Below are 27,121 nucleotides of genomic sequence, written 5' to 3' on the forward strand. Positions count from 1 at the left end.
AAGTGAATCAAGAACCTTCTGAACCCCATGAGTTTTTATGAGAAATTTCCCCAGTATGACATCATTCAGAGTCATTAATACCAACAGCATCATTCCCAATCAGTATGTTTGCTCCATCTTTGTGGACGTTTAACAGTTGCTGCCAACGCCCAACTAAAGGAAGCTAACTTTTAAAATAACAATCACCAGATCTTTTACTTTTTCTCATACTGATTCCCCCGCCCAATGAAAGATTCATCCCCTTGGATAAGTAACACGATGCTTCTGGGCTCAAATAAGAAGAGATCCTTCCTCCCATTGCTAAGCAACCGCCTCCTCTTTCTCACCAGAGGACCTAGGGCCGCACTACTCTCACCCTGCAGTCAGCAGTGATCTCCTATTGGGTGCCGGGTTCTGACGTCACGCACTTCATTACCGGCCTGGGCCTCAGAGAAGCGCCCATTGGCCACCCATTCTCTGGCCACGCGGCGTCACTTTCTCACACCACCCCCGCCCTTTTTTTTTCTTTTCGCTTCGCTCATTGGCGGGAAAGGTAAGAGGCAGAGGCTTCGGAGCACCGGCTTCTGACAGGGCAAAGGGAGCTGCCACTCACCAGTTTCGAGTGGCAGCCGAGGCGGCGGGGCTGGTTTAAAGGCGCATCTCCAGAACTGTTGCCTTTCAGAGCTACCGATTCGGCGATTGAGGTTGAAGGCGAGCCATTGCTGCACACAGGTGGGTTGGACCTGGAGGGAGCGGAGGCATTATTAGTATTTTTTATTATTGTGGTTGCGATTATTAAGTGTGCTATTCGTATGGTCCAACAAAGCAAAGCAATCCTCTCCACCTCTCTATAAATTCCCAATGGGATTCACTTTCAGAAAATCTTGTATAGAATTAAAAGCAAAAAAGAAAAGGAAAGGGAAAAAAAAGAATTTGATAGGTAGAGGATTTTGCCCTTTAAGAGAGGATTCTTCGGCGATCATTTATGGAGTTATAGAATTAGAAGGGATCCTCTTCTAAACCTTTGTTTGCTTGGTTAAGATTAGTTTTTTTGTTCTTGCTTTCTTTCGTTTTCTTGAAGGACAATGTAAAAATGTGTGGATACATGAATTTATTTTAAAAGACTATCGGATAGGATGAACCCCAGATACGGAAGGGATTTGTCATTGATAAGACTAGTTTGAGATTAAGGGGCGCTTTTTGCAATAGGTCTCTGGTGCATACTCACCTTCCCTGCTTCCTCCTGGGAATCCTCTCACTATGATTGTGGGTCTGCTGAAGACTCAGAGGATAACTCGAAGAGGATAGAACAAATGGTGGGTGTGAAAAGTCAGTCACAATCTGAGCTTTTAATTATGTTTTTAATGCAAATGTAATTGGTTGGAGATGGTGGTGTAGAATATGTTTCCAGAAAGTGAGACTATTTGCTCAGCCACTTGCCTTGTAACCTGGTAGTGTAGGTTTTACTGCAAAGCTCAGTCATTCACCCCATTCAGGGGCGTGGGTTGTCTGAGAGAGCTGCCTGCATCTCTTGCTTAAATTCTTCTTTTAGGCAGCATAGCAACAAGGAAATTGGCTTGTCTTAAGTGGGCAGAGGCGGCAATTGAAACTGTCTTTCTTATGACATTTGCATTAGGTCTATTCTTTCCTACAGAGACTAAAGGAAGGCAGGTAGGTCATGGGAGTGGGCATTATTTTGTCAATGACTTGTCTGCCTTCTCTCAGGTGCCCTGCCCAAACAAAATCCAGAAACGATTGTTCCTTGAAAATATTAGGCACTTGTCCATTTGTGCAAACAAATTGTTCTTTCCCCTTCCTTCTCATGAAGTTTTCTCAAATAACCAATGAAGAAGATAATGATTAGGTCAGAGAGTTGAACCTTGGCACTTTTAAGAGGTGTAGACCAATTCCTAGAATTCCTCAGCCAGTAAAGGAATTGCACTCTTTCAAACTCAAAATCCATTTTTTCCCCTTTGAAAATGGAGGTGTCTTAGTTGAATGCATTAAAGTTGTTCAGGATATAACAATTAACATTAAAGAAATCACAAAATATTAACAGAAAAAAAATTCTTACAAATCATATTGGACTGGAACAAATAAAAGAATAATATATGATAATTTGGCAGTTTAAATATAATACAGGAGTCATTAAGAGTTGTCTAAAACAGCCAAAGCAGTAAGAATTGTCAGTTTGAATAATAAAAATAGTGACTTTCTAATCTGAAACAATCCATCTGGATTCATAGTATGAAGAAATTTAGATACGATATCCTTACGTGACTTATTTTTACAATGCATTACATTATCCACTCATAACGTATTTCTAGTTTGGTGACCCAACTTTCATTGGCTTCATATAATACATTAAACCTTGAATGCCCTTATGGTTCTTAATACATTATGTGAACCCTGCACAAACCTGTATAATTGGATTGTCATTTGGAACAGCTGTCTTAGTTGAAGAGAAAATTATGGACAGATGGTTAGATGAAGAGCATGAAAATTAGCTCCCTGCTCTATCTGTGAAACTAGTGAATATTCTGTACTTTTCATCAAACATATAATAGTCAAACTGCCAAACTTTAGGATACCTCTGACTGAAATTTTCCCCACCAGTTCTATTTAGGGAATTTAGCCTTTCAATAGAATACAATTTGCAATTTTCTTGGCAGCTTTATAGAAACAGTCTGAGGTTGCCTTCTAGTGGGACATTTTTCTTTACAGTGCATTATGGGGATACAATTCAAGGCATTTTTCTCAGATGGATTAAGTGTTTCAGAAAACTACTAGGATGAAAGTGCAAGCTGGGGACTTTTATTATGATTTTGGTAGAAATGTCTGCTAGTTCTAAGGATATCTGTCCCCATCTACAGATCTGATACCATTTCATGCATAATTTTGTTCATCTGTTTGCAAGGATTATGCTAGCAAAAAAGAGCTGTCTATATGAACCAGCAGTATTGAGATCAGTGAGGCAAATTAACTGTACTTTACATCTGGTACAGTCTAAGAAATTCAGTACTGTATTAGCTGTTGAGATTTACTTGTAAATAAATCTGCTGCAGTTGCACTGTTGCAATTTATCTCCTTGATCTTGGCAGAACTTAGTAACAGTAACTTTGTCCAAAAATGTCTCAAGATTTCACTATACAGTCAACAAATTTCTAAAATTTTTAGGGTGATTGAATTTTAAGGAGTGTCTTTTTTTGGCTAATGTTTTGGGAAATTTTTAAATTTAACCAAGCAGAATAATGTCTTATGTTGTTCAGTCTCTATTAAAAATAAATGGGTGCTTTCTAGTTACACCTAAATTCTTCTATATTGCATTGATATCAGTGAGAGACCTCTGCATATGTTTAAGTATCTCCTATTGAAAACAGATTGGAAGAAAGTAGCTTCATTGGGTATTTCTATCTTCTTTTTTCCTAGCACACTGATCCTTTCTTGCTTGTTAGTTAAATAGTTAAATGAACAATGTAAAGATGCTTTGATGTATTCATTCAGCAAATTTTCTATTTCCTTCCAGTGCCCTTTTTCTTCCCTGTAATATGCACTTTATTTTTAGAAAAGCACAAAGGAAATAATTTTAAATATAGGAAAAATTCCACAATCCACAACAAGGCAATAATTTGATTCAAGGTCACAAAAAAGTGTGCAGGCTCTTAAGAAGCAGCCTTTATTAGCCAGAATTGTAACTATAATTGGAACTTTTCTAGAGGGGATAATTGTAAGAATATGTGAAAAGAAGAAAAAATAGAATTTTGTGAGCTCCTAAATGATTAATAAATTGTGATATAATACTTTGCTTTCCCATAGAGTATTGCATCAGGCACCCACAACATCGTACTTTTGTGAATGACATCTTGAGTGTTTTACATAATGAATGCCTTTAACCAAATGTCATACTTGCAAATCTGACAGTTTGGAGAAAAAGCATTTTTTCTTTTCTCAAAATATTTCAATTTGACCAACTTGATTCATGCCTCATTCTATATATAATACAACTCCTTTAGTTAAAGTATGCCATGTTTTATAAAACATCTGAATTTAGCTTCCAAAAGCAGTAGTTGAATTCTACTTTCCTTTTCCTGAAAAGGAAAGGAGATGCTGCATAGATTTAATTATCCAGTATATCTGTGAGAGAAATGTTAAGATCATTTTCTATAGGGATGCGAAAAAATAGGTCCTTTTGGCAGACTTGAAACAGCGACACCTTGTGGCTTTCTATAGTGATTAAAAATAGAGCTACAGTAAGTTAATTCTTATTAATAGGATTAAGTATGGATTAACTAATGGTTTACTGGTAATTCAGAATGAAAGTATTATAATTATTATCAAGCATGAATGAGTGAAAGAAATATGTATACCTGGAGATCCCCAAGTTTGGCTTCCCTACAGTTTACTTCCTGGGCTTTTATTTGCAAAGTTACTTAAAAGACTTACCATATGAATGGACACCCAGCTATGTTATGCATATCAGTTCCAAACCTAATACCTAATTTTGTACTTTCAGTCATACACAAAATTAGATTTGGTTTAATAACTACAACCTTCTACATTTTTAACATTATTTTTTTATTGGCAACTGAACTGGTACCTACTACATTGCTGTATCTGAGGGGCATGCTAAAAAACAAAACACCAAATCCTAAGCACTGGGACAAGATCAGATTTGTGTGGGCTTTCCCCTATGCCTGATACATGTACAAACTGGATGACCTAGCTCTTCATCCAGATCTTTGGTGAGTGTGATACAAGCTGTCTACTCTTTTTTGTCCCACAGGTTTGTTATCTCTTCCATCTTTGTTGTTTTTATTTTGTGCAGTTTTCTTGTTTTAATGTTTTTAACAATTTGTAAACCACCCAAAGTTGTAGGGAATTGGAAGATCTATATCTTTCATAAATTGTTCTTACTCAAAGAAGACTATTATAATTATCAATGTTAGGACAATTAGTTAAATAGTGAAGAAGTAATTTTAGAGCAGAAGATTAATACTTTTCACAAGCAAAATGGGCTCAAAAAACAGATTCTCATTCAAATGAACTTAAGATCGGGCTATACTTCATTGGAAGCTGGAAAGAAAAGACTGCCTTTCTGCTATTCCAAGACACTTCATCCCACTCTCTGTGTCTGACATTTTTACAAGTTGTGCTGAATTATGGTTTGCTGACTTGTGACTTACCAGCTACAGCGACTAATCATGAGAACTACCTTATTTTGGTGAGAGGAGCAGGAGTTAGAAAACAATCTTTTTCCCTCATGGCTCCAACATTTTTGAACAGCCTTCTTCCAGAAGCTAGGTTTCGCCCTTCAATGATTAAATACCCAAAGTATTGTGCTTCATTTACTGCTGTTTATTTGATTGATATTGTTTTATGCTGTTGTCATAAGCTGTTCGAAGGCTAACACAAATCAGCAGCACGTAAGTTCAACAAACAAACAAAGCAATGACAAAATAATACAGCATGCTAAGCTACAATTTAGTTTGTATGATTTTAATTTAAGTTCAGAAGTTCCCAAATATTCTCCGTTCAGTGTCCTTAGCATCTCCCAAACCATATGCTTGGTGCCCCAAGGACCATTCTATTCATAAAGTAGTAAAATATCCTGTGACATCTTAGGGCATTGTGGCACACAGTTTGGGAACCTCTTAGCTTGTTTAGTCAATTCAGCCTGTGTAGAGTTGCTACATGCATACCTTTTATTTTTAGATGAAGTTCAGGGGTATCCAACCATGGCAAGTTTAAGACTTGTGGACTTCAACTCCCAGAATTCTCCAGCCAGCTGGCTGGGCAATTTGGGAGTTGACGTTCACAAGTTTTAAATGTGCTAAGGTTGGACATCCCTGATGGAGTTCTAAGTAGCTAAAAGATTAAATTTAGATTGCATAGGGGAATAATTATCTTATAAAGTCAGGCTCAACTCTAAGGACTTTATGAACATATCCTTTTAGGAATTTTGCAACTTGACATAAGTGGTTTGTAATATTTTCTTCCAGGATTTTTTTCTTCCTTGTCTAGTCTACAGTGTTGGGCCTCTCGGCCTCCTGTACAGATTCTAACAAATCATCATGCTTAGTATCAGAATGCTGATACTAAGGAGAATTTCACCTCCAGTGCTCTGCTCTGATTAAAGCTGAAGTCCTCCCAAACACCTAAAGGGAGGTTTAACTGTATTTTCCATGCTGCACAAAACATTTAACAACAAGGCCCTGTCTTGATTATAGAAAAGGGGCAAGTTTTAATGCTATAGAATGAAAACACAGCAAGTGACAAGATTGTATCCTATGTTTCCTGAGCAACAAAGTCAGAAAATTTACATGAATCTATAAAAACTCAAGAGCAAGTGTGTGTGAATCATATTTTCCACCTTATTTTACATATTGTGCTTTGAAAATAGAAGTAATACAATATTGCCATAATTTGGCATCTAGTTTTAAGCTAAGTTTACATATCACATTACAGGTAAACCATATGATTGGCTTTCGCTTATCAAAGGGGAGAAGGGGAATCTTTGGGGGGAAAGATAAGCTTTAATTCAGTGGCTGACTACTGGTTTATGGCTTGCTATTAGGAGGCTGCAGCACTTGGATGACTGACTGAGACCTAGGCTATATTGGCATGTCAGAGAAAACCACTGCCTTAGAAAACTGCCTGGATGTGTATTCGCTGATTTGAAGTAGCATTTGATTCACTACTGATGAGACTAGGGTCGAAATTAGAATTGTCTATAGCAGGGGTCCCCAATCCCTGGGCCACAGACTGGTACCAAGCCATGGGCTGTTAGGAACCGGGAAGCAGAGCTGGAGGTGAGTGATGGGCACGAAGCAAAACTGAAACCATCCCCCTCCCCAGGTTCATGGAAAAGTTGTCTTCCACGAAGCTGGTCCCTGGTGCCAAAAAGGTTAGGGACAGCTGGTCTATAATAGATGATAAATTAGTATGACTTATTGCTACATAAGATTATCTATCTATCCAACAAGAGTCAAACATGAACTTATAATTGCTCATCGGTTATTTCTATATTCTTTCATACAAGTTTCCTTTTATATGTTGATAATGTTATTATTTTAACCCTTATTCTAGATCAGGGGTAGGCAACCTTGGCTCTTTTATGACTTGTGGACTTCAACTTCCAGAATTCCTGGGCCAGCAATATCTCTTCTTTTTGCAGAGGTATACTGCATGTGCCATCATGCTGGCCCAAAGTAAATTGAATGATTCTTTATACTCTTAATTCTTATTGCAAAGTTTACTTCTTCTCAGAAGAAAAACACAGATAGAAATTTAAATTACTGTGAGTTATCATTGATGTTTGCTTTATTGAGAATACAACAAAGGGTCACTGGAGATAAAACAGCACATACAATTCCAATAAGGAATCAAAGATAATCTGTGCAAAAGGCATTTTATACTGGATACTTACTTTGCTAATATTTTGTTTATACCTCTCTGAATAACTTTTTTACAGGTTAGAGTTAATGCTATGTCATTTGAATCTGGAGGAAAAATATAAAGTGTTTCTGCATGATTATTTCTGTCCTAAAGAGGCAGTTTCTCATGTTTCACTGCATGGGCCCAGAGATGGAACTTCATGTTTTACACAAGTTAGCAGGCCAGAGGAAGAAATTATCAAAGCTGTACAATAGCTCAGTCATGTAGTGCATGAACAAGAAACTTTCCTCCCTGATAGACATTTAAAAAAGAATATTAACATCTGTATCCTGTACCTTTGGCCTCAAATTCCCAGGACAGTAAAAGATAATGAGATTCATAAATCATTAGCAGTACTTATAAATAATAAATGAAAGCAAGGAAGTAATGTACAGTATGTTAGGCCTTCTATGCAACTCTTTGATTCTCCTTCTTGCAATATAAATTGTGCTAAAGGTTCTTAGTCATTGGAGATTGAGCCATTGGGAAAAGGTTAATTCCATTTCTTCTAACTAGAAGGTAAGGCTTTAAAGCCTCTTTGTATTCCATGGAAGTGCCCTCTTTTCAGAATTATGCTCTATTTTTCAAGCAAAATCAACGACTTTGGCTCTACTCTCTAAATTTAAAAGCCTGTGGGAAGGCAAGCTAATCAGAGCACTGATAAAAAGCAGGAGCCCAGAGGACCCTGTGTGGCCTCCTACAGCTACTGCTCAACTTGCAACCACAATTAGGACCAGAACTTCTGTTGCGATATGGTTAAGTGAGTCACGCTCAGTTTTACCACATTTTTTGCCACAACTGTTAAATTAATCTAGTTTCCCCTATTGACTTTGTTGGCAGCTGCCTGTAAATGGACCCCAGGATGCTGCAACCATCAAAAACACATGCTGGTTGCCAAGTGCCCAAATCATGTGACCACTGCAACAGTCATAAGTGCGAGGACCAGTTTTAAGTTACTTCTTTTAGAACTGTCCTAATGTCAAATGGTTGTTAAACAAATGGTCATTGGTCAAGAACATTTAATTTTTTACTTTTGAATTTGGATTGTTGCATAGCCATGGTATTTAACTATTACAATTTTTAAAGCTCTAATCTGTTTCAGCTACAAATTATTGAGAATGCATATTTGCTTGCCCCAGCTGGCAAATATATATATTGGCTTCAACAGCATCTTGTCCACTTAGCATATCTGCTGGCTGTGGATGGAGCAATAAGAAACAGGTTTTGAGATATCACCCACATATGGTACATTTAGAATCTCTTCTATTCCCCAATGCTAGCTTTCTTGACTTTATTAGACTTCCTTTGTTTCTTTCTAAACTGGGAAGTTCTACTTGCACCAGTATTTCTCAAACTTGGCAATTTTAAGATGTGTGGACTTCAACATCAAAAAATTCCCAGCCAGTCAGCTTGAAATTACCAAATTTGAGAAACACTATACAGTACTACAATATTACACTCAACAAAAACTTAAGAGCTAGTTGTTAGGGAAGAGGGGCTTTGTGAGAGCACTTTTTCAAGCTTTTCTGACACCTACTTTGTGGCAAACTAGGTCTGTTATCTATCTGTCTTAATCTGTTCTCAGGGTGACCCTGTCCAGTAGACTGTGTTTGTATTTGAAATTCCAAATACAAAGCATGCCTAGAACATTTTGTACATGCCCCAAGTTGCTTGTAACCAGATTATGCCCATTTAATGATTTCCAGGAAACAGCATACAGTACAACTGTATGAACATTTGTTTTGATTCTCAAATGATGCAGAACTCTGAAATTGAGTAATGAGCATTGTTTGCACACAGTCCTCCAATCCTACTGCAACATCAGCACATTTAGCACTGCCAAAGGTTGAGTAAAGGTGAACAAGCATTAAACTTGAGCGTACAAATTCTAGTCTCTTTTGCAGCCATTTTGATGAAATTCTATTGTTTTCTTAATGTCGCTATTGAGGTATGCATTCAATCACAACTTTAATAATTTAATAATGTGCTGGTGTAGGAGAGATGGAAACTTGCACTCGATTTTGTAAACTGACCAGTAACCTAAGTCAAAAAAAAAAAAAAGGAAGGGGGAGGAGTCCTTTTGTGGATCAAAGAAACATGCAATGATTTAATATATAGACCTACCTTTAGAAAGCTCAAAGATAAAATCACAAGTCCTATACACATCGGAAGGCTCTGAATAGTACCAGAGGCGGCACTCAGAGCCCTTTCTATGGGCACACCCGCTGCCGCCACTGCCAGCACAAAGGAGGCGAAGCAGCTGGCTAACAAGCTTGAGTAGAGATGTTAGAGCATGCCCCCATGCGTTTGCTGGCCTTGCCTTGCCCCGCAGCAATGGCACCCCGCCCTACCCCACAGGATGAGACTCCTGCCCACTGCCCACTGCCCCACCCACCAGAAACCCTTTGGATCTCTCCCAATCCTGCCCAGCCCCCACAGGTGTCCCCCCATAAACAAGGTGGCCACACCCATCCCAGCCACACCCACTCAGTAGGCCATTCCCCCCCCCAGGGCACTGCAATGCTGATGCAGCCCTGACACTTTGCGATAAATAAGTGGGTTTGGGGTTGCAGTTTGGGCACTCAGTCTCTAAAAGGTTCACCATCAGTGATCCAGTGGTTAAGCTGCTGGCCTAGCAAGCAAGAGATCATGAGTTCTAGTCCTACCTTAGGCATGAAAGCTAATCACACTCTCTCTGCTCACCTCATAGACTTATGGAAAAACAGAAGGGAAGAATATTAGGTATGCTCGCCGCCTTATTTATAAAAATAACACAATAAAATAAAAAATTTAAGAAGTAATCCAGCATTAAGTAATGAAACTACTCTTCACAAACTATATATTCATAGATGCAAATCAGGACCATCCGAGAATTGGATTACAATTCCCATCAGACAGTAATGGAACTTAGCTTGTATTGGCGCATCTGGAGCGCAATCGCTAAACTAATATAATTCAAGTACGCACACCTAAAAAAACTATATCGATGTAACGTAATAGAATAATGTTAGAGACGCGCTGTCGCTATCCAAGACAAACGGTAAAAGACTGGAGAATCCGAAATTCTCCCTGAAAGCGAAGACAACACCTAGCTCCCAGATAAGGCTCGCTCGCTTTCTGGTTCGCTTTCTTTGAAGCCCAACCGTCAGCAAAGGCGCGTGCGTGCGTGCGCCTGCGGGAGGGACCTCCTGGGGAGGGGCCGCCCTTGGGACAAAAGGAGGGGCGACTGCGCGAGCCACGAAGCAGCGTCTGAAGACGCCCGATTTCTGTGAGAGGGCGTGTCGCACAGAAGCTGGGCGGGCGCGTCAGAATGAAGCAGGGGCGTGGCTCCGCGGAGGAGGGAGAAAAGGAGGTGCGCGCCCTCACTGGCTTTTAAGAGGACAGTGCTGGTCTTGGGAGGAAAAGGCGTGACATGTACGCATGCGCGGTCAGGGGCTCGCGGTGTCTGCCTGAGCCGGTGATGGGGTTCCACTGCGGGTGAGTGGCCGGGCGGGAGGCCTTCGCGAGCGGGATTCGAAGGCTGCCTGGGAGTCGGGAGGCTGCGGCGGAGCCAAGGGAGAGGCGGAAGACTTGTAGTCCTGCTCTGGACGGGACAAGGGGAAGCAGGGGGACAGGGGAAGCAAGACGGGCATCTCTTTTCTCCCCTCCGTATCCCCGGGCGCCTTCAAGGAGGCGGCTGTGGCCAAGGGCATCGCCTACTTAGCGGCGGAGAGGCGCGTTCTCCCTTTCCTTTCCTTTTCGACTGTGGGGGAAACACGAGTGTGCCCAAGCAGACTCGTAAGCCGTCAGTCTTCCCTCATCGCTTCAGATGTATTGGACTCCAACTTCTATGGGTCCCTTGGAATCGTAGGAGCCAAAGCCCTGCACATCTGGCCCGCCTCGGACTTCTGGAGGAAGCGGGCAACCCCCTGCCCAGAATGTGTGGGCTGATTTCAACAGTTAATCGAGAAGAATCAGTTTTTGTCTCTGTAATGGAAACAAACTTGTCCCAGTATCGCGTCCTAACTTCTGGTTTCATTATATGTGTATGCATGTGTGTATATATGCATGGAGCAGATGCCTGGCAATGTAAACAGCTTATAGTTTATTTAGTGTTTCGTTTAGCGTTGATTTTTATGTGTATTAGGCATAATAGCTATGCTAAAGTATTAATGAGTGAAAAAAAAATAACTATCTGAACAGATTTTCTTTTCTGGCAAAACGTGCCTTGTTACCCAGTTTGCAGCTACCCAGCCCACCACTGCCCATAATTTCTCAATCGCTAGACATGCAGTATTTTCTTAGAAGCTGTTAAGTTGAGCTAATTTCTGGACTTGTGTCCATGGTTGTCGCAATCTCTCATAATTCTGTCTTTTTTGTAATGTTTGGGTTTTTGTTTTGTTTTTTGTAAATTTCAAGTGTGTTAGAAACATTCACCAAATGATTTTTCAGTCTTTCTGCTTAAGACAGGTGTTCAAGTAACATCCTTAGTTACTTTATTTTGTCAATTTTATTTTTGTATTTTTAAAAATTAATGTTTTATATTGTGAGTCAAAAAATCAGCTTTCTATCTAGTCCACAGTTTCTCTTGAGGGGAAAAAACAAATGGTGTAAAACTATGGTGTGGTGAACTATGTTTGTGTAAGAATATGTGACTATATAAGAATGTGATTCCTTGACATAGGAATGTTTTATATAGAATTGTTTATTACTTATTATATTGCTGTTTTAATCTTACTTGCCTGTGTTAGGATTATAAAATATTCTGAGTCAGTTGGCAAATAAGCCTAGTAAAATAAATAAAAAATAGCAAATATGTTTTTGTTCCCTGGGGAAATCATTAATATAAAACCTATGAAGTAAGCACAACTCAAACAATTCTTTTATGACACTGAGAACCATACTATGTTAATTTCTGCTTGGGTAGCTGCCATTGTTGCCTCTTATTCCTGAGGGCAGTAACTATTACACTGTGTTGTTTGTTGTCATTCCTTAATTAGTTCATTAGAATGTAAATTTATTTTTCAAGAATAAGCAGGGCAAAGGCCAATGGTTGACTCTGGTTTGAAAGCAAAGCAGTGCAAAAAGGAATGTGGGTGGCAGAAAGAAATCAAGCTGATATAGTTAGCAGTGATGGTGAACCTTTTAGAGACCGAGTGCCCAAAATCTGGCCCCGCCCCCACTCCACTCTCCTGCCCCCACCCCTGCTCTGCCCCCATCCCCTTCCCCGCCTGCCCACAGGACCACTCACTGCCCAGGCAGCCCAGCAGCGCTATGGCAGCCACACCCTCTGCATGATGGGGTGTGAGGGCAGAATCTTGTCTACGCTGCCTGGCATTAACCTCATTTTGTTACTGTGGTTTATGTTTTTGCTCTTTACTGCTCTTTCCATTCTGACAGAATATTTATGCCCTTTTTTCATTGTGGACAATATTAATAGGTGTGAAGCAAAACAAGTTAAATGTTCATCTATAGAGTAGGGAGAACACACCTTCAGTGCAAGAAATCTAATGGTACATCCTTTTAAAAGACAAAACAAAATGAGTACAGAATTTGCTTTTTAAAAATCAGATTCTTATTAAAATAATGAAATTCCACACAATTGTATGGATGCATGACTGTCTGGGGAATCCCGATAGTTAAAATCCACATGTCTTAAAATTGACAAGGTTGAGAAACATTGTCCAAGACTAAAATTAGAAAGTGACATAGCATCAACTAAAGCAGAGAAGAGTATACGTTTCTATATGAAGTATTTTTTCAGCATGAATGTATATAAACTTGTAATAGGAGTTAAGAATGCTCTAGTCCAGGGGTGTCAAACTCGCAACATCACATGACGTGTCACGATGTATCCCAACTTTTTTGCCATTGCTGGCAATGGGGTGGACGTGGTTTCGTTATGATGCATCTGGCCCATGGGCCGCCAGTTTGACACCCATGCTTTAGTCAATAGTATAAGGTTAGGCATTGCAGTAGCATTGCAGTTAGAAAAAAAGTTTTAGAGAAAATGAGCCGTGGTGGCACAGTGGTTGGAATGCAGTACTGCAGGCTATCTCACCCTTCACTCCTGGAGTTCGATTCTCACTGGCTCAAGGTTGACTCAACCTTCCATCCTTCCAAGGTGGGTAAAATGAGGACCCAAATTGTTGAGAGCAATATGCTTAGGGCTGTAAACCATTATGAAGCGGTATATAAGTGCAAGTGCTATTGCTATTTATCTGCTATCTGTATATCCAGTTAAAATATGGGCATGTGTTGGAAGTTCTGAAACGTTCTGTTTTCGAGGCAGTTAGTACAAATGGGGGCTCCTTCAACAACTACAGTCTTGGATATTTTTTATAATATAGTCTTATATTAATCACAGTAGAAAACATTGTAGCCATTTAAACTGCAATTGTCAATACCATCTCTGCTGCTTCTTTTCCCATCTGTTTACTCGTAGCTGTTTCTGGAACAGCTTAAAATTGTCTAACAGATAATGTTCTTGACAATTAGTGTGTCAAATATTGGATTAATGATATTTTTAAAATTAAATTTCAGTATTGTACATTGGTATAAAACTATGCACTTTTTTTTTAGATACATCAGTATGCCTGGATCTCTACCTGTGAATGCTGAAGCCTGTTGGCCAAAAGATGTGGGAATTGTAGCTTTGGAGATCTATTTTCCTTCCCAGTATGTTGACCAGATAGAGTTAGAGAAATTTGATGGAGTGGATGCAGGAAAATACACCATTGGTTTGGGACAATCCAAGATGGGCTTCTGTTCTGACAGAGAGGATATCAATTCACTCTGCCTCACTGCAGTCCAGAAGCTAATGGAGAGGAACAGTCTGTCATACGATTGCATTGGAAGACTTGAAGTTGGAACGGAGACAATCATTGACAAATCCAAATCTGTAAAGACAGTCCTGATGCAGCTCTTTGAAGAATCTGGTAACACAGATGTGGAGGGCATTGACACAACAAATGCATGCTATGGAGGCACAGCTGCACTCTTCAATGCCATTAACTGGGTGGAATCTAGTTCCTGGGATGGTAAGTTTGATAATCTGGGACAATCAAAATCCTTGAAAAAAATTGAAAAAGGAGTCAACAAGGATACAATTTCCAAAACCCCTCATAAAAATACCTTTGTGCTTAACCCCTATTCAAATCAAGACACTGACAGTTTTCCCGAAATGTATTTCAGTTGTTGCTTCTTAGCCACAATTTGTTAGAAATGTAGAAAGCCAGAGAGGTAATGCATTGGCAAATCCTCTGTTGTTATTTACATTGCAGAAAACTATTTTAAAAACTGCCTGCCTAGGTTTTAATTATTACAGTATCAATATGAATATGTGGGAGGAACTAATGTTGATGGCTCTTTAACTTCTAGTCAAGTTTAAAATCTAATTGAAATAGTTGCATAAAAAACATAATCCCCCAAAAGGTAATGGTGCTAGTCATTGTTCTATCTGTAAAATAGGATAAATTCTAGTTGTCAAGTCATACTTATTTGGGTAGGTTTTATAGCAGTTTTTGCTGCACTGGTAAATTTTTCAAGACAAAACTCTTGATAAGCGTCATTGAATGTAGCAACTACCAGTTATAATAGTGTAAGTCAGCTTAAGTTGAAATATAAAAATACTCTGTGAAACAGAACTGATGTCCACACTAAACATTCTAGTTATACATTAGTGCTAAATTTACATATAGCTCTAATTAATTGCAGCTACTAGGAAAATAAAAATGACCATGCATTCTTAAAATTCATGTGAATTTGGGCTGCAGAGCTGAGTTTATCAGGCTTCCATAAGAAATCCAGCATCATCTTAAACTATTATTAAACTAACTATGAACATTTTCCATTTATCTTGCAAGTTCTATGGCAATTAATCTAGACATACTTTCCTCTGTGCTACTTCCTTGTATTGACACAAATGCACTTAGAAATGCTCACATTTGTCCTCATTTACAAAATGCAAATTTGTATAACAGGATATGTGTCAACACAATATAATCAGAAGTTCTTAATAGGATTTTAAATGCTAAATATAGAAATGAATGGTTGCAGTTGATTAAAATAGTTGCAGGTTGAAAAGTAACTCTGGATGGGGTTGTTTCTGTTTGATGAGGTTGTCACCACTGATATATGTCATAATCTTGATGCAGTCCATTGATTGCCTGTATTTGTATTTTTTCAGGGCGTTACGCACTTGTTGTTGCTGGAGACATAGCTGTATATGCCACTGGGAATGCCAGACCAACTGGAGGAGCTGGTGCTGTTGCTATGCTTGTGGGTCCAAATGCACCCCTCATTTTTGAACGGGGTCAGTGCTCTGTTACTACTTAATCTATAAGACATACTATTTACATTAATGGCCAAGTTCACATGACATACTTAACCAAATTAGTTACAATTCTACACTCACATATTTCGTTAGTTTAACTTCCAGTGTATATAGATATGTGTACCTCAGGGTTGAACTGTGAGTCCTTGGTGCTATCTCAGTTGGATGGTTTGCTTGCAGACATTTCATTACCCAACTAGGTAATGTCATGCCAGTGATGAGGTAACTTAGTTTGGCAATAAACTAAGCTCAGAGCACCAAGAACTCCATAGTTCAACTTTGATCGGAGTTTTTGGGATAGCTTAGCCTGATGCGCAAGTCCAGGGCATTTGTTTGGGATTCTTTCACCTGGCTGAGATAAAGTGCCTAAAGTCCTTGAACCAGCACATCTTATGCTTGTATATTCTAGCTTTTGTTGACCCACTGGTGATCCTTATCCTGACACATACAGATCAGCAAATGGTATTACATAGGGCCTGCTAAGGATAGGGGTTACTGGATTCATCAAGATATATTTTTCTTCCCACCAAGTATCATCCTGGTCTTACAGTAGAATGAAAGGATCAGGGATTTTTGAGATATGGATATATTGACTGGTTTAGCCATGTATCAAAACCTGCCCAGACTTAGTACAAATGTTTTTGCCCAAGTATGTCAAAGGAAACTCGACCATCAGCTAATTGTGATTGACCTTTCAGAATGAGCTTATGTCTACTCTGAAATTTCCAATCAAAATCTGAAAGCACCTACTCAAAGGTTATTCCAGAAGAGCAGTAAATGCATCTTTAAAACAGCTCTTACCACTACTAATCACCATTCAGCCATTGCAGGTAGTCCTTGACTTACAACCATTCATTTAGTGACTGTTCAAAGTTACAAAAAAAGAGACTTGAGAGCATTCAGCATGCTCACAACTATCGCAGCACCCCGTGGTCACGTGATCAAAATTCAGATGCTTGGCAACAATTTCGTATTTATGATGATTGCAGTGTCTCTGAGTCACACAATCACTTTTTCCAACCTTCTGACAAGCAAAGTCAACGGGGAAGCCAGATTCACTTAACAACTGTGTTACTAACTTAACATCTGTTGTGATTCCGTAACAACTGTGGCAAAAGGGGTTGTAAAATGGGGAAAATTCACTTAACAATTGTCTCTCTTAGTAACAGAAATTTTGGGCTCAATTGTGGTCGTAAGTCTAGGATTACCTGTATTCAGGCTGATCCAAGCATTCAAGGCAGATTTAACTTGGAAACTTAATGAGGATGAGGGAAAGGTAAGTTTGAAAGGCCTGGTCTTCCTCATTGCAGAATGGCTTTAGAAAACAGTGTCCAGGGATGAGAAGGGATTTGACGTGTGTGTTGCAGCTTAAAGTGAGCTAAGTGGTGCTTGCTGATCCCACCTCTAAGGGTCATATGACTAGCTGACTGACTTAAGGTTGCTGAAGAGAATCAGATTGTAGCTACAGTTTGTTTTTCACTAAAGGAGGTAAATTGTTTTAAACACTGGAACAACTAAGGCAAACTTTAAACGGTATCTGGAATAGGTTAGGGATGAAATAGGCAATCTAATGAGAGCAAGGTAGGAAAGGCAGAGGTTGCTGGAATATGTTTGTGCCCTGATTCAGTACAACTGAGGAAAGACTCTTATTTATGGCTCATTGTATTGTGCAACCCCAGAACAAAGGTTAAGTTAGTCACCACATCAAGTGAATACTATAAACAATATCCATTGTTAGTTTACTTTCTCTGCTTACTTTGGACTTTTGCAGTTTTAAAACATCAAACTAACAAACCTGGAGTAATTTCCTCTTTTCTACCTATTAAGAGTACAGTCATAAGCAATTTTCCTCTTCCAAGTATGATAGTCAGGATGTTGAACATATTAATTTTTCTTCCGATAATGCAAATGGATTATTTACGTGAGCATTTATACAAATGAATTGGCTCAAAGATTAAGAGAACTAAATACAATAATTCTAAAAAAAACCCCTCTCTTTGGATGTTAAATACAACACTTTTCACTTTCTCAGAGAAGTGAAAAATTGAAAGTACTTTCTTACTTCTTCAACACTTCTCATATCCCATGGATTAACTCTAGTTCTACATAGTGCATCTCGGTATTGGAAAAGCAGCTTGTTAATAGATAACGCTTTTGTATGTTAATTTTTCCCTATAGGATTGCGTGCAACCCATATGCAGCATGCATATGACTTTTATAAACCTGATATGGTATCTGAGTATCCTGTGGTAGATGGCAAGCTATCCATACAATGCTACCTCAGTGCACTGGATCGCTGTTACAATGTCTATCGAAAGAAAATCTGTGCTCAGTGGCAGAAAGGTACGTCCTGCTAGAAAATGTAGTTGTAGACTTAGGCTCCCCTTTTTTCTCTTTGGGATGTTATTCTTTTCTATAACATTTTGAAAGCTCCTACAGACTTAAAACATTTCCCATTCACACTTGAAAATGGCACACAAATCTTTTACTGCTTTAGGAACGCAGAAGATCTTGAAACTAAATTTTTACTGTAAGGACATTGTAGCATTTTATTAATACCATTTTGACTCAGGAAGGGCTTTGTTTGAAGAATTGTAATAATAGTTTTTAAGAGATGTGTTTTAATAATGCACAAGACCTACAAGTTTTTAAGAAAAAGCACACCTAATAATTTTTAGAAAGTGAAGAAATACCAGATGGGGAAAAATAGGTATTTGAAATGGGGACTATTATTCCACTGACGAAATAATAAAGTAAGAGGCAGGTATTGTAAATAAATGAATTTTGCTAAATTGAAAGAACAGGTAAAGAAAGTATGGGCATGCAAGAGGAATGACTAAAGCACATCAATAAATAAATATTTAGCCCTATATATGTATTGAGACTTTAATCAAACTGGGATGGTTTGTGTTTGTTGCCATTATGAATCTTGAGAGATGGTATCAAATTTTGTTAAATGATAAGTGTAGGATTTGTAAATTGTGAAGCCTGTTTTCAAGAGTCTTAATCTTAGAATAACTGATATATTTACATTCCAGTCCCATGTTTGCTTAAATGGAAATAAGCTTTGTTTTTCAATGGCATACATGACATTTGCAATTTTAGGCAGGTCATTTCTAGAACGCCATTGTTTTTCTTGTTTTTCTTTTTAATTTTTTTCAGAGGGAATTGACAAAGACTTCACCCTGAATGATTTTGGCTTCATAATCTTCCATTCTCCATATTGCAAACTTGTTCAGAAATCTGTAGCCCGCCTGCTGCTAAATGACTTTCTTAAAAACCCAACACCCTCGAAAGAAAATGACATTTATAGTGGCCTGGAAGCATTTAGGTAAACTATCCCAATACAAGAGACACCTCAAAAGCAAGATTTGGCATATATTTTTAACCCTGTATTTAATGGCAATATATAATTGAGGCCTACAGAATTATGTGTCACCCAAATGTTTTATTCTTCATTGGTTAAAGATAAATTGTACTAAGCCTCCTGCCAGATGGCTCAAACAATGGGTTGTGTCCAACAGTGTTTACCTACTAAAGGAAGAGCATGGACTGATTTTTATGGATTTGCTTATGCATAAGGGATGGGATATGGAATAAAGAGATACCTGTTTAACTTTATAGAAGGCGAAGTGTGATTATGTTTGTTTGCACTTGTTTTGTTAAAAGTTGGAAGTTACTTATGTATTTGTTTTCTTTTTATGATATTTTTTTTCTTTCATTCTTTTTTCTTCCACTTTTTATTCTTTACATTTTCTTTTCTTTACCATTTAGCATGTATTAGTTTTTACTATTGTAAATAAAATTCTTAATAAAATTATATACAAAAAAGGAAAGAGCATATAGCAGAAAGGATTATCCCTCCTTTATATGCCATCCTAGCACATGCTTGAGGTCTGTAGAGTACCCAATGATCCTCAGTGACACAACTAGGGGCATATAAAAACAAAATGTAGGGAAGAAGAAGGTGAGAGGAAGCTCACGATGATAGCTGGATTGTAACATAAAAGTAAATAGTTTTTCAGAAATATTTTCTAAATTCAGTGGAATTTATATCCTAGTAAGTAAGCTTAGATGGTGAAGCCTTAGGATTGTTCCTTATATATCAGCATAATCCAATTTGTAAATCCTTTGCTTCTAGATAAAACGTCTTTCAAATCACTAATCCCAGATCACCCAATCAAACAGCAGGTAGAAAAAGGCATCTATGTATTTATTATACATATTTATCTTATTTTCAGAGATATAAAACTGGAAGACACCTACTTCGACAGAGATGTGGAAAAAGCTTTTATGAAGGCTAGCTCTGAAATCTTCAGCCAAAAAACAAAGGCTTCTTTGCTCGTCTCCAATCAAAATGGAAATATGTATACACCATCTGTTTATGGCTGTCTTGCTTCTCTGTTAGCCCAGTATGTACGACGGGAATATGTTTGAGATGTATTGAAATGATTTGATGATTCAGATAGCATATTCCTAGAGGCCAGGTTTAATTTGTCAAGAAACAGAGACAAATCCACAAGGTGTTAATGGTATTTTTTATTGTAAGTTCCGGAATACTTTTTCCAGAAACAGTTTAGGAATGAAACTGAAAATGTTGATAATTTACACAGCATTAATGTACTGTTTCAAAAATCCATGCATTTCTAAAAAAAATGTTTTCTGTTACACTTTGTGGATTTTGTAAAGGATAAAAATAGGTAGAAAAACAACTTTGAATACTTGAGGAGAAGCAGCAAAGAAGAAAAATGTGAAGAAAAATGCATGTATCTTTAAAAAGCTAGGATGCCTGTTTTCTTTTTATACAGATGTAATATTTGCTTTTACAGGAACATCCAGGGTATATGTGAGAGAGAATACTAATAATTACCATGTTTCCCTGAAAATAAGACCAGGTCTTATATTAGTTTTTGCTCCAAAAGATGCAATTAGGGCTTATTTTCCTGTCAGGTATTATTTTTGGGAAAATATGTTACTAAATGTATCCGTCTTGCTGACAATTTTAATGGGCTTATTTTTGGGGTAGGGCTTATATTACGAGTATCATGAAAAATCATGCTAGGGCTTATTTTCTGGTTGAGTTTTATTTTTGGGAAAACACGATACACCTCAAGATGGGACACATATACAGTATTTCTGTTTTAAAAATTTCATACTGTACATGAAATGGAACAAAAGACAATAAGAATGGACTTAGCTTTTTCCCAAGAGCAATTAGGAAAATGAGAAAAAAAGGGACAATGCTAAGTTTCCTAAATTTCATTTATTTAATAGGAAATATTGGCTGGAACCAGCCAATTAGATTTTCTAGACAAATAACCATGAGATGGTTTGCTTCACCTTCTTTAAACTTTTTGCTAACTACTTGACTCCTACGACATGCAGGTATTCTCCACAGCAACTGGCAGGACAAAGGATTGGAGTTTTCTCATATGGTTCTGGTTTTGCTGCTACCCTCTACTCCATCAAGGTTAGCCAAGATGCAACCCCAGGTAAGGAAAGCCATTTTGTGAGTGTGTGCGCACATGCACGCACGCACGCACAATAAGATGTGGCCAATTTTGAATTTCTATTGGGTGTAAATGTTAGTACTTTGTGATGCTTTGACTCTGTGCAAGCATACAATTCAACATATTTAGAATCCTGAGAGTAAAGATTTTTAAAGGGTATATAGCACATGTGATTGAGATATGAAAATGTATGTATGCTGTTGCTTCCTGAGAAACCTTTGAAAGACAAAAGTTGCTCATCATAGATAGAAAGGTGAACTCAAGTTAGGGAAATACCAATCCTTAACAGCTATTAATTACTGGTTATATTTTGACTTTAAGTGCTGTGATTAGGTCATATTCTTGACTCTAAATCCACTACTTACCTCCAAGTCTTCTCTACAATAGACTCCCCTCCACTTTGTGTTCTTTAGGTATCTTCAACTCACATCATTCTTAATGTTATAGGAATTCAACCATTCGGGAGGGCAATAGATTGAGAAGAGACTCCCATGTATTATGAAAATCTCTTTTGTACAAAACATTAAAACTGAAGGAAGCTACTTCTATGGTCTACTATAACTTTCTCTGAAGCAAATTGTTTAGAAGGTCTGGGCAGCGTTTCAGGTTAGATTCCAAAGAGATAGTTTGGCTTGCACCAGAATGCAAATGTAGAATAACTTGTGGCTCCTTAAAACAACTACTGTATATTGATGCAGTTGCTTTAGAGAGTTGCAAACAGATCTTGCATTCCTGGTCTCACATGCTCTGAAATATATTTTGGATACTAATCTGTAGCATTGTCCAGCCCTATTGCATAGATTTAAAATTTAGCAGAATTTAGCTGTGATGATGAGTCCTATTATAATGTGGGATATAATTGTTTATGCTGGCATGAATGTCAGGAAAATTTAAGATGTGAGCTTCTGCTTTACTAGACTCTTTGAGTTAATGCCATTAAAAAGGGCCACAAGAATCCCCTTCTGGGGTATCTATAGGAAATCAAAGGGTTGTTTTACTAGCTTTATTCTTGCATGTCCAAGTTTTAGCTGTTTGTGTATTATAATAATGTTTCCAACAAAGCTTAACTTACTCCTTTATACTATAGGCTCTTCTCTGGATAAAATAATAGCAAGCCTGACTGATTTGAAAGCAAGGCTTGATTCAAGGAAATGTATCTCACCAGAAGTATTTGCAGAAAACATGATGCTGAGAGAAAAAACTCACCACTTAGGTGAGTGGTAGAGAATCTATGATATATTTGATCTTGATTTAGTCACAGTTGGTGTACACTCATGGAAATGAATAGGACCTATATTAGTCAAATTTGGTGAGTTTGTTGTTTTCTATCAAATCCATCTTTTCTAAGAAGATACTACGGATGATGTACATTAAAATTTAAAACTACAGAGACATAAAAATATTGATGGTTATTTTAAAAAAAAATGACTAGAATCTATATCTTTTCCAATTATTAGGAAACTTTCCATCCGACTGGGTTACAGATATGTGGAAAAGTTAGGTCATATCTAGGAAATGAAACCATCCCATTTGTGATTAACAAAGATTTGCCCTTAAGCCCTAACTTCCATCTCCTTTTAACTTCTGAACTGAATTATCTGAGTAACATAGTTTGTTACTCAGATAATAAACCTTGAAGCATAAAATGTATTACAGTTCCTACTGAAGGAGCTTTGCTAATCATTGGGAAGGTTATTCATAGATTAGGATCAATAGCTTTAAAAAAATATATTAATTGTATAACAAAATTTATTCAGAGTAATGAGTCATCTGAAAAGGTGCTAATCATTACAGTATGCTAATATCTGGGATAAAATGCCTATTTAGAAATTCTGCCTCCCCACCCTTATTTTTTTTACAGCAAACTATATCCCCCAGTGTTCAGTGGATGACCTTTTTGAGGGAACATGGTACTTAGTACGAGTGGATGAAAAGCACAGAAGGACATATGCCCACCGTCCCATGCTGGGTGACAAACCTCTGGAAGCAGGAGTGGAAGTTCATCTGAACCTGGCTGGTGAGGTAACTATGCAGTCATATCATCTCCCTCCCTTCCTTATATTCAAGGGCAGGTGCACATATTGATTGGGTTTAAGACTGCATAATTGCAAATTCCCTTCCCCTTCTGTTTAACTATGACTTTGCTGAAGTTGGAATCATAGCCAAATAGAAATTCTGCTTAAATGCAAACCTGTATGCCCTAAATACTATCAGTGTTAGTGCTGACCAATCTGGGGCTCAAGGGGTATTCTTTCGGAAGAAGTGCAGCAAGGGCAGCAATCTGCTTGCTTTCTCTCGATCACATTTCTCTGCTAATTTCCGTGTTGGTTGATTGTTAACTTTCTCTTTGGTATTTCTATTTCTTGCAAAATAAATAGCTGTACAACAAGCACATATAACAAATTACATCTGTACTTGTTATTCTGGAAAATCACAGTCTTAAATCCTATTAAATCATGTCTATTCTCACTTTTTTGAGCTAATGTAAAAGAGAGTCTTCTCTCACATATACACAGTTCAGTTTTTGTGGCTCTATATATTGTCCAAAAATTAGAAATTGGGCTTTTATTATATTTGGAACATGATAGTCAAAATTAATTGTTTCCATTCTCCAAATTTTAAAGCATGCCGAATTATTTCATGCTATTGCTATTCAAACGTATCCAATTCTTACTTAATTGTAATTTATTGTCACTAATGTCCTTTAACTCGGGCACAGGATTTTTGGCATTCATTATTCAATTATTCAGATGAGAACAAATCGCCAACCCCAACATGTGGTGAACTGTTCTGTTCTCTCCCAAGTGCTTCAATCAGGAGAAGTGAAACTGCTACTTGCTTATGCATTATAGAGAATTGTCTATGCCAACATTTTTCAACTTTGGCAACTCAAAGATTTATGGACTTCAACTCCCAGAATTCCATTATCAGCCTGAAGAGTGTTTACTACTATGTACATCTAGTGTTTGCAACCATGTATTTAGTATTATGCTACTGTTTCCTTGTGTGTCATTAGGTTTTCTCATTTTATTTTGAAACATACATTTAAAATAACTGTCGGCTTTGTTTTTTGATGGGTTCTAATCTGTGGCTTCTTTCCCCTTTCCTAGCATATTCCCAGCCCTGCCAAGAAAGTACCACGAATTCCTGCAAAAATGGACACTGAAGCAGTTGCTGTTACCCTTTCTAATGGGGAGCACTGAGACACCTCTGTGAGGTGGAAGCTGATTAGATACAGGGAACATGGGGACATACATGGGATTAACCTGTTATAATCCACATTCAGCTGTACAGTACTGCTTAACTGGGGCATGAAAAATGCTAAGCTTGACGCTCTGTTGTCTGATGCGGTTTGTTGATGTATGTAGTTTAATAACACTAAAGTTCTTGTGCTTCTTGGAACTGAAATTACCAAGGGCTCTTTGTGAAAACAGTTTTTATTAAAAAAATAGTCATGATTCAGGAATAGGTTATGTAACTTCAGTTGTCCTCCTCCTCCTACCTTTTTTGACTTAAGATCTATATACCATTTTCTAAAACTAGTTTCCAGAGAAGAAGCCAGATTTGTTATAAAAGCCATCATTGAAATCAGTTATTGTGATTTAAAGCCTTTCATATCTCCATTTGATCTTTAATGTTAGGGTCCCTTGTGCCTTAACAATAAAAATGCCCCAAATCTTAAATATGACTCTGATTCCACTTTTCAAAATTCCCCACATTGAGGTCAGTCCAACTTATTTGTTCTTCAAGGTGCTAATAATTGGATACAGATTATTTTCAGTTATTTCTATCCTATACAGAAAGCTGCAGGCATGTAACTATTGCTAACATGGCTTCCAGTTGTGTGTGTGTGTTTACACTTTTGTAAACACTTGCTTCCCTTCTCCCAAATGTTTCTGTTCTGAGCAGATTTTCTTCATTGAAAGTACTGTCTGAATGGTAGACATTTAGTTCAGAAATAGATGCAAAATGAATTTCTTGGAAACTCTCCCTTGTAATCTTTTATAAAGGTTACTCAAGAGTAGGGACAGATGTTCAACCCAAGAACAACTATCCTGGACATTTTGTGCTGTTTTAGGGATGTATTGAAAGTTTTTCGGCAAGAATATCTGTAGCTTTACACTTGTGTAAGTTGTTTGATATTTCAAGCTTATTTAACATTTAGTTTCACCTCTGAAGGCATACCCAAAGACTGCAGTCTCAAGCGCTTAACAGCAGACATGCATCTTTTGAAGACAACTCACCAGATATGCATCCAGCTTGCTAGATGTGGCTCCTATGTTCATTGCCAGTCTTGGACAATAAAAACCAAGAGCATTAGTCAAGGAAAATAGATTGCAGGCTGCTTTCACCTGTGGGTTCTCCTTAAGCATAATCCAATGATTTTTGTAGCTCTCCATCACACAGTGTTTGAACCTTTGCAAATAGAGGCTTCACTGATGGGATCCATTTGCCTTTTAGGTAGCCCTGGATGAATTGGAACTTAAGAGAGAGAAAATCTTCCTGGCTTGTAGAATATAATGCATTTACATTGAAGTTTCTGTCTGTTTTTGGGTTACTTTTCCTTTAAAATAGTTCAGAAAGCATTGTCTAATAAAACTTGGAGAACTAATATAGACTATGCAAACATCACAAGATGCATGGTTCTGGTATTACATAGCTTTTCTCTTTTTTAAAGTGACAAAAGTTTGGCAATCTCTACATCTGTATATCCTTTGACTTAACCTTAACTGATTAAACTGGTGGCCTAAGTGCTATGGGATTCATTTTTATGTCAGAAATGTATCCAGTCCATTGCAGGCAATGGATGGGCTGAGAACTGTAGCACAAAATTAACCTTTATGAACCTCACAAACCAATGAGGCAAATGCCTAGTAAAAATAAATGTTAAACTCTTTGAATCTTTTGTGTCAGTGAAGTTATACTTTGTATTGCATGAACTTGTCAACAAGGAATTAGGCGTTTCAAAAGACAGATCTAATTAAGCAGCTAAGTCATCCATGTTTGCACTGGGTGCTATAGTGCTTTAAAGATTAGCCTAGTTCTATGGATATGCTTTCTTGGATCATGGTCTATGTATCAGAGGCATGGAGTGCATGAGGCATGTAAAAATAAAATTATCTTTGAGGTGCTGCAAAATTCTGGGTTTTGTTGCAAAAGACTCAACATGGCTATTGCCCTCAAGCTGTTATTGTACATTCAAATTATATACTGTATGCTTTGGAATCAGAGCAAGTTTTGGCATGTCCTCTTCTGCACAATCATTTTAGAGAGGATGATTCAACGAATGGATTTGGAAATTCAGTTGGGAGGCTAAATCAGCTTGTGTTGTTGTTAGTTGCAAAGTCGTGTCCGACCCATCGCGACCCCATGGACCACGTTCCTCCAGGCCTTCCTGTCCTCTACCTTCCTGTCCTGTATTTGCCAGGAATTGAAAGGGCCGGATGCCATGATCTTGGTTTTCTTAATGTTGAGTTTTAAGCCAAATTTTGCACTCTCCTTCTTCACCCGCATCAAGAGGCTCTTTAGCTCCTTTTCACTTTCTGCCATTAGAGTGGTATCATCTGCATATCTTAGGTTGTTGATATTTCTCCTGGCAATCTTAATTCCAACTTTTGATTCATCTAGCCCTGCCTTTCTCATGATGTGCTCTGCATATAAGTTAAATAGTCTGGGCGACAGAATACAGCCTTGCTGGACTCCTTTCCCAATTTTGAACCAATCAGTGGTTCCATGTCCAGTTCACACTGTTGCTTCTTGACCCGCATATAGGTTTCTCAAGAGACAAATAAGATGGTCTGGTACGCCCATCTCTTTAAGAACTTGCCACAAGTTGTTGTGATCCACACAATCAAAAGCTTTAGTATAGTCAATGAAGCAGAAG

At 37.9% G+C, this 27,121-nt stretch overlaps 1 protein-coding gene across 3 annotated transcripts; it reads left to right on the forward strand.

Moving 5' to 3' along the window:
* The first annotated feature begins 547 nt into the window (after positions 1-547).
* HMGCS1 (3-hydroxy-3-methylglutaryl-CoA synthase 1) lies at positions 548-26,138 on the forward strand. Of its 3 annotated transcripts, none has more exons than XM_039366338.1 (10): positions 548-711; positions 13,975-14,432; positions 15,581-15,706; positions 17,906-18,070; positions 18,890-19,058; positions 19,969-20,139; positions 21,113-21,219; positions 22,325-22,450; positions 23,099-23,259; positions 24,348-26,138. In XM_039366338.1, exons 2-10 carry the CDS (start codon positions 13,985-13,987, stop codon positions 24,438-24,440), a joined length of 1,566 nt encoding a protein of 521 aa, XP_039222272.1. In that variant the 5' UTR covers positions 548-711; positions 13,975-13,984; the 3' UTR covers positions 24,441-26,138. The 3 variants fall into 3 exon arrangements, with proteins under 3 accessions (XP_039222272.1, XP_039222271.1, XP_039222269.1); XM_039366337.1 differs by lacking the exon at positions 548-711 and adding an exon at positions 10,739-10,890 and having other exon boundaries at positions 23,099-23,254; XM_039366335.1 differs by lacking the exon at positions 548-711 and adding an exon at positions 10,740-10,890.
* The last annotated feature ends 983 nt before the right edge of the window (positions 26,139-27,121 follow it).

Source organism: Crotalus tigris, unplaced genomic scaffold, assembly GCF_016545835.1.
Source record: "Crotalus tigris isolate CLP2741 ecotype Arizona unplaced genomic scaffold, ASM1654583v1 scf7180000020265.513298, whole genome shotgun sequence".
NCBI lineage: Eukaryota > Metazoa > Chordata > Lepidosauria > Squamata > Viperidae > Crotalus > Crotalus tigris.

Excerpts from the sequence above, each read along its gene's own strand:
- HMGCS1 (XM_039366335.1), top strand. The coding sequence starts at position 10,826 with ATGTACGCATGCGCGGTCAGGGGCTCGCGGTGTCTGCCTGAGCCGGTG. Across the intron at positions 10,891-13,974 it reads GTGATGGGGTTCCACTGCGG|ATACATCAGTATGCCTGGAT; the intron begins GTGAGTGGCCGG and ends CTTTTTTTTTAG. Across the intron at positions 14,433-15,580 it reads GGAATCTAGTTCCTGGGATG|GGCGTTACGCACTTGTTGTT; the intron begins GTAAGTTTGATA and ends GTATTTTTTCAG.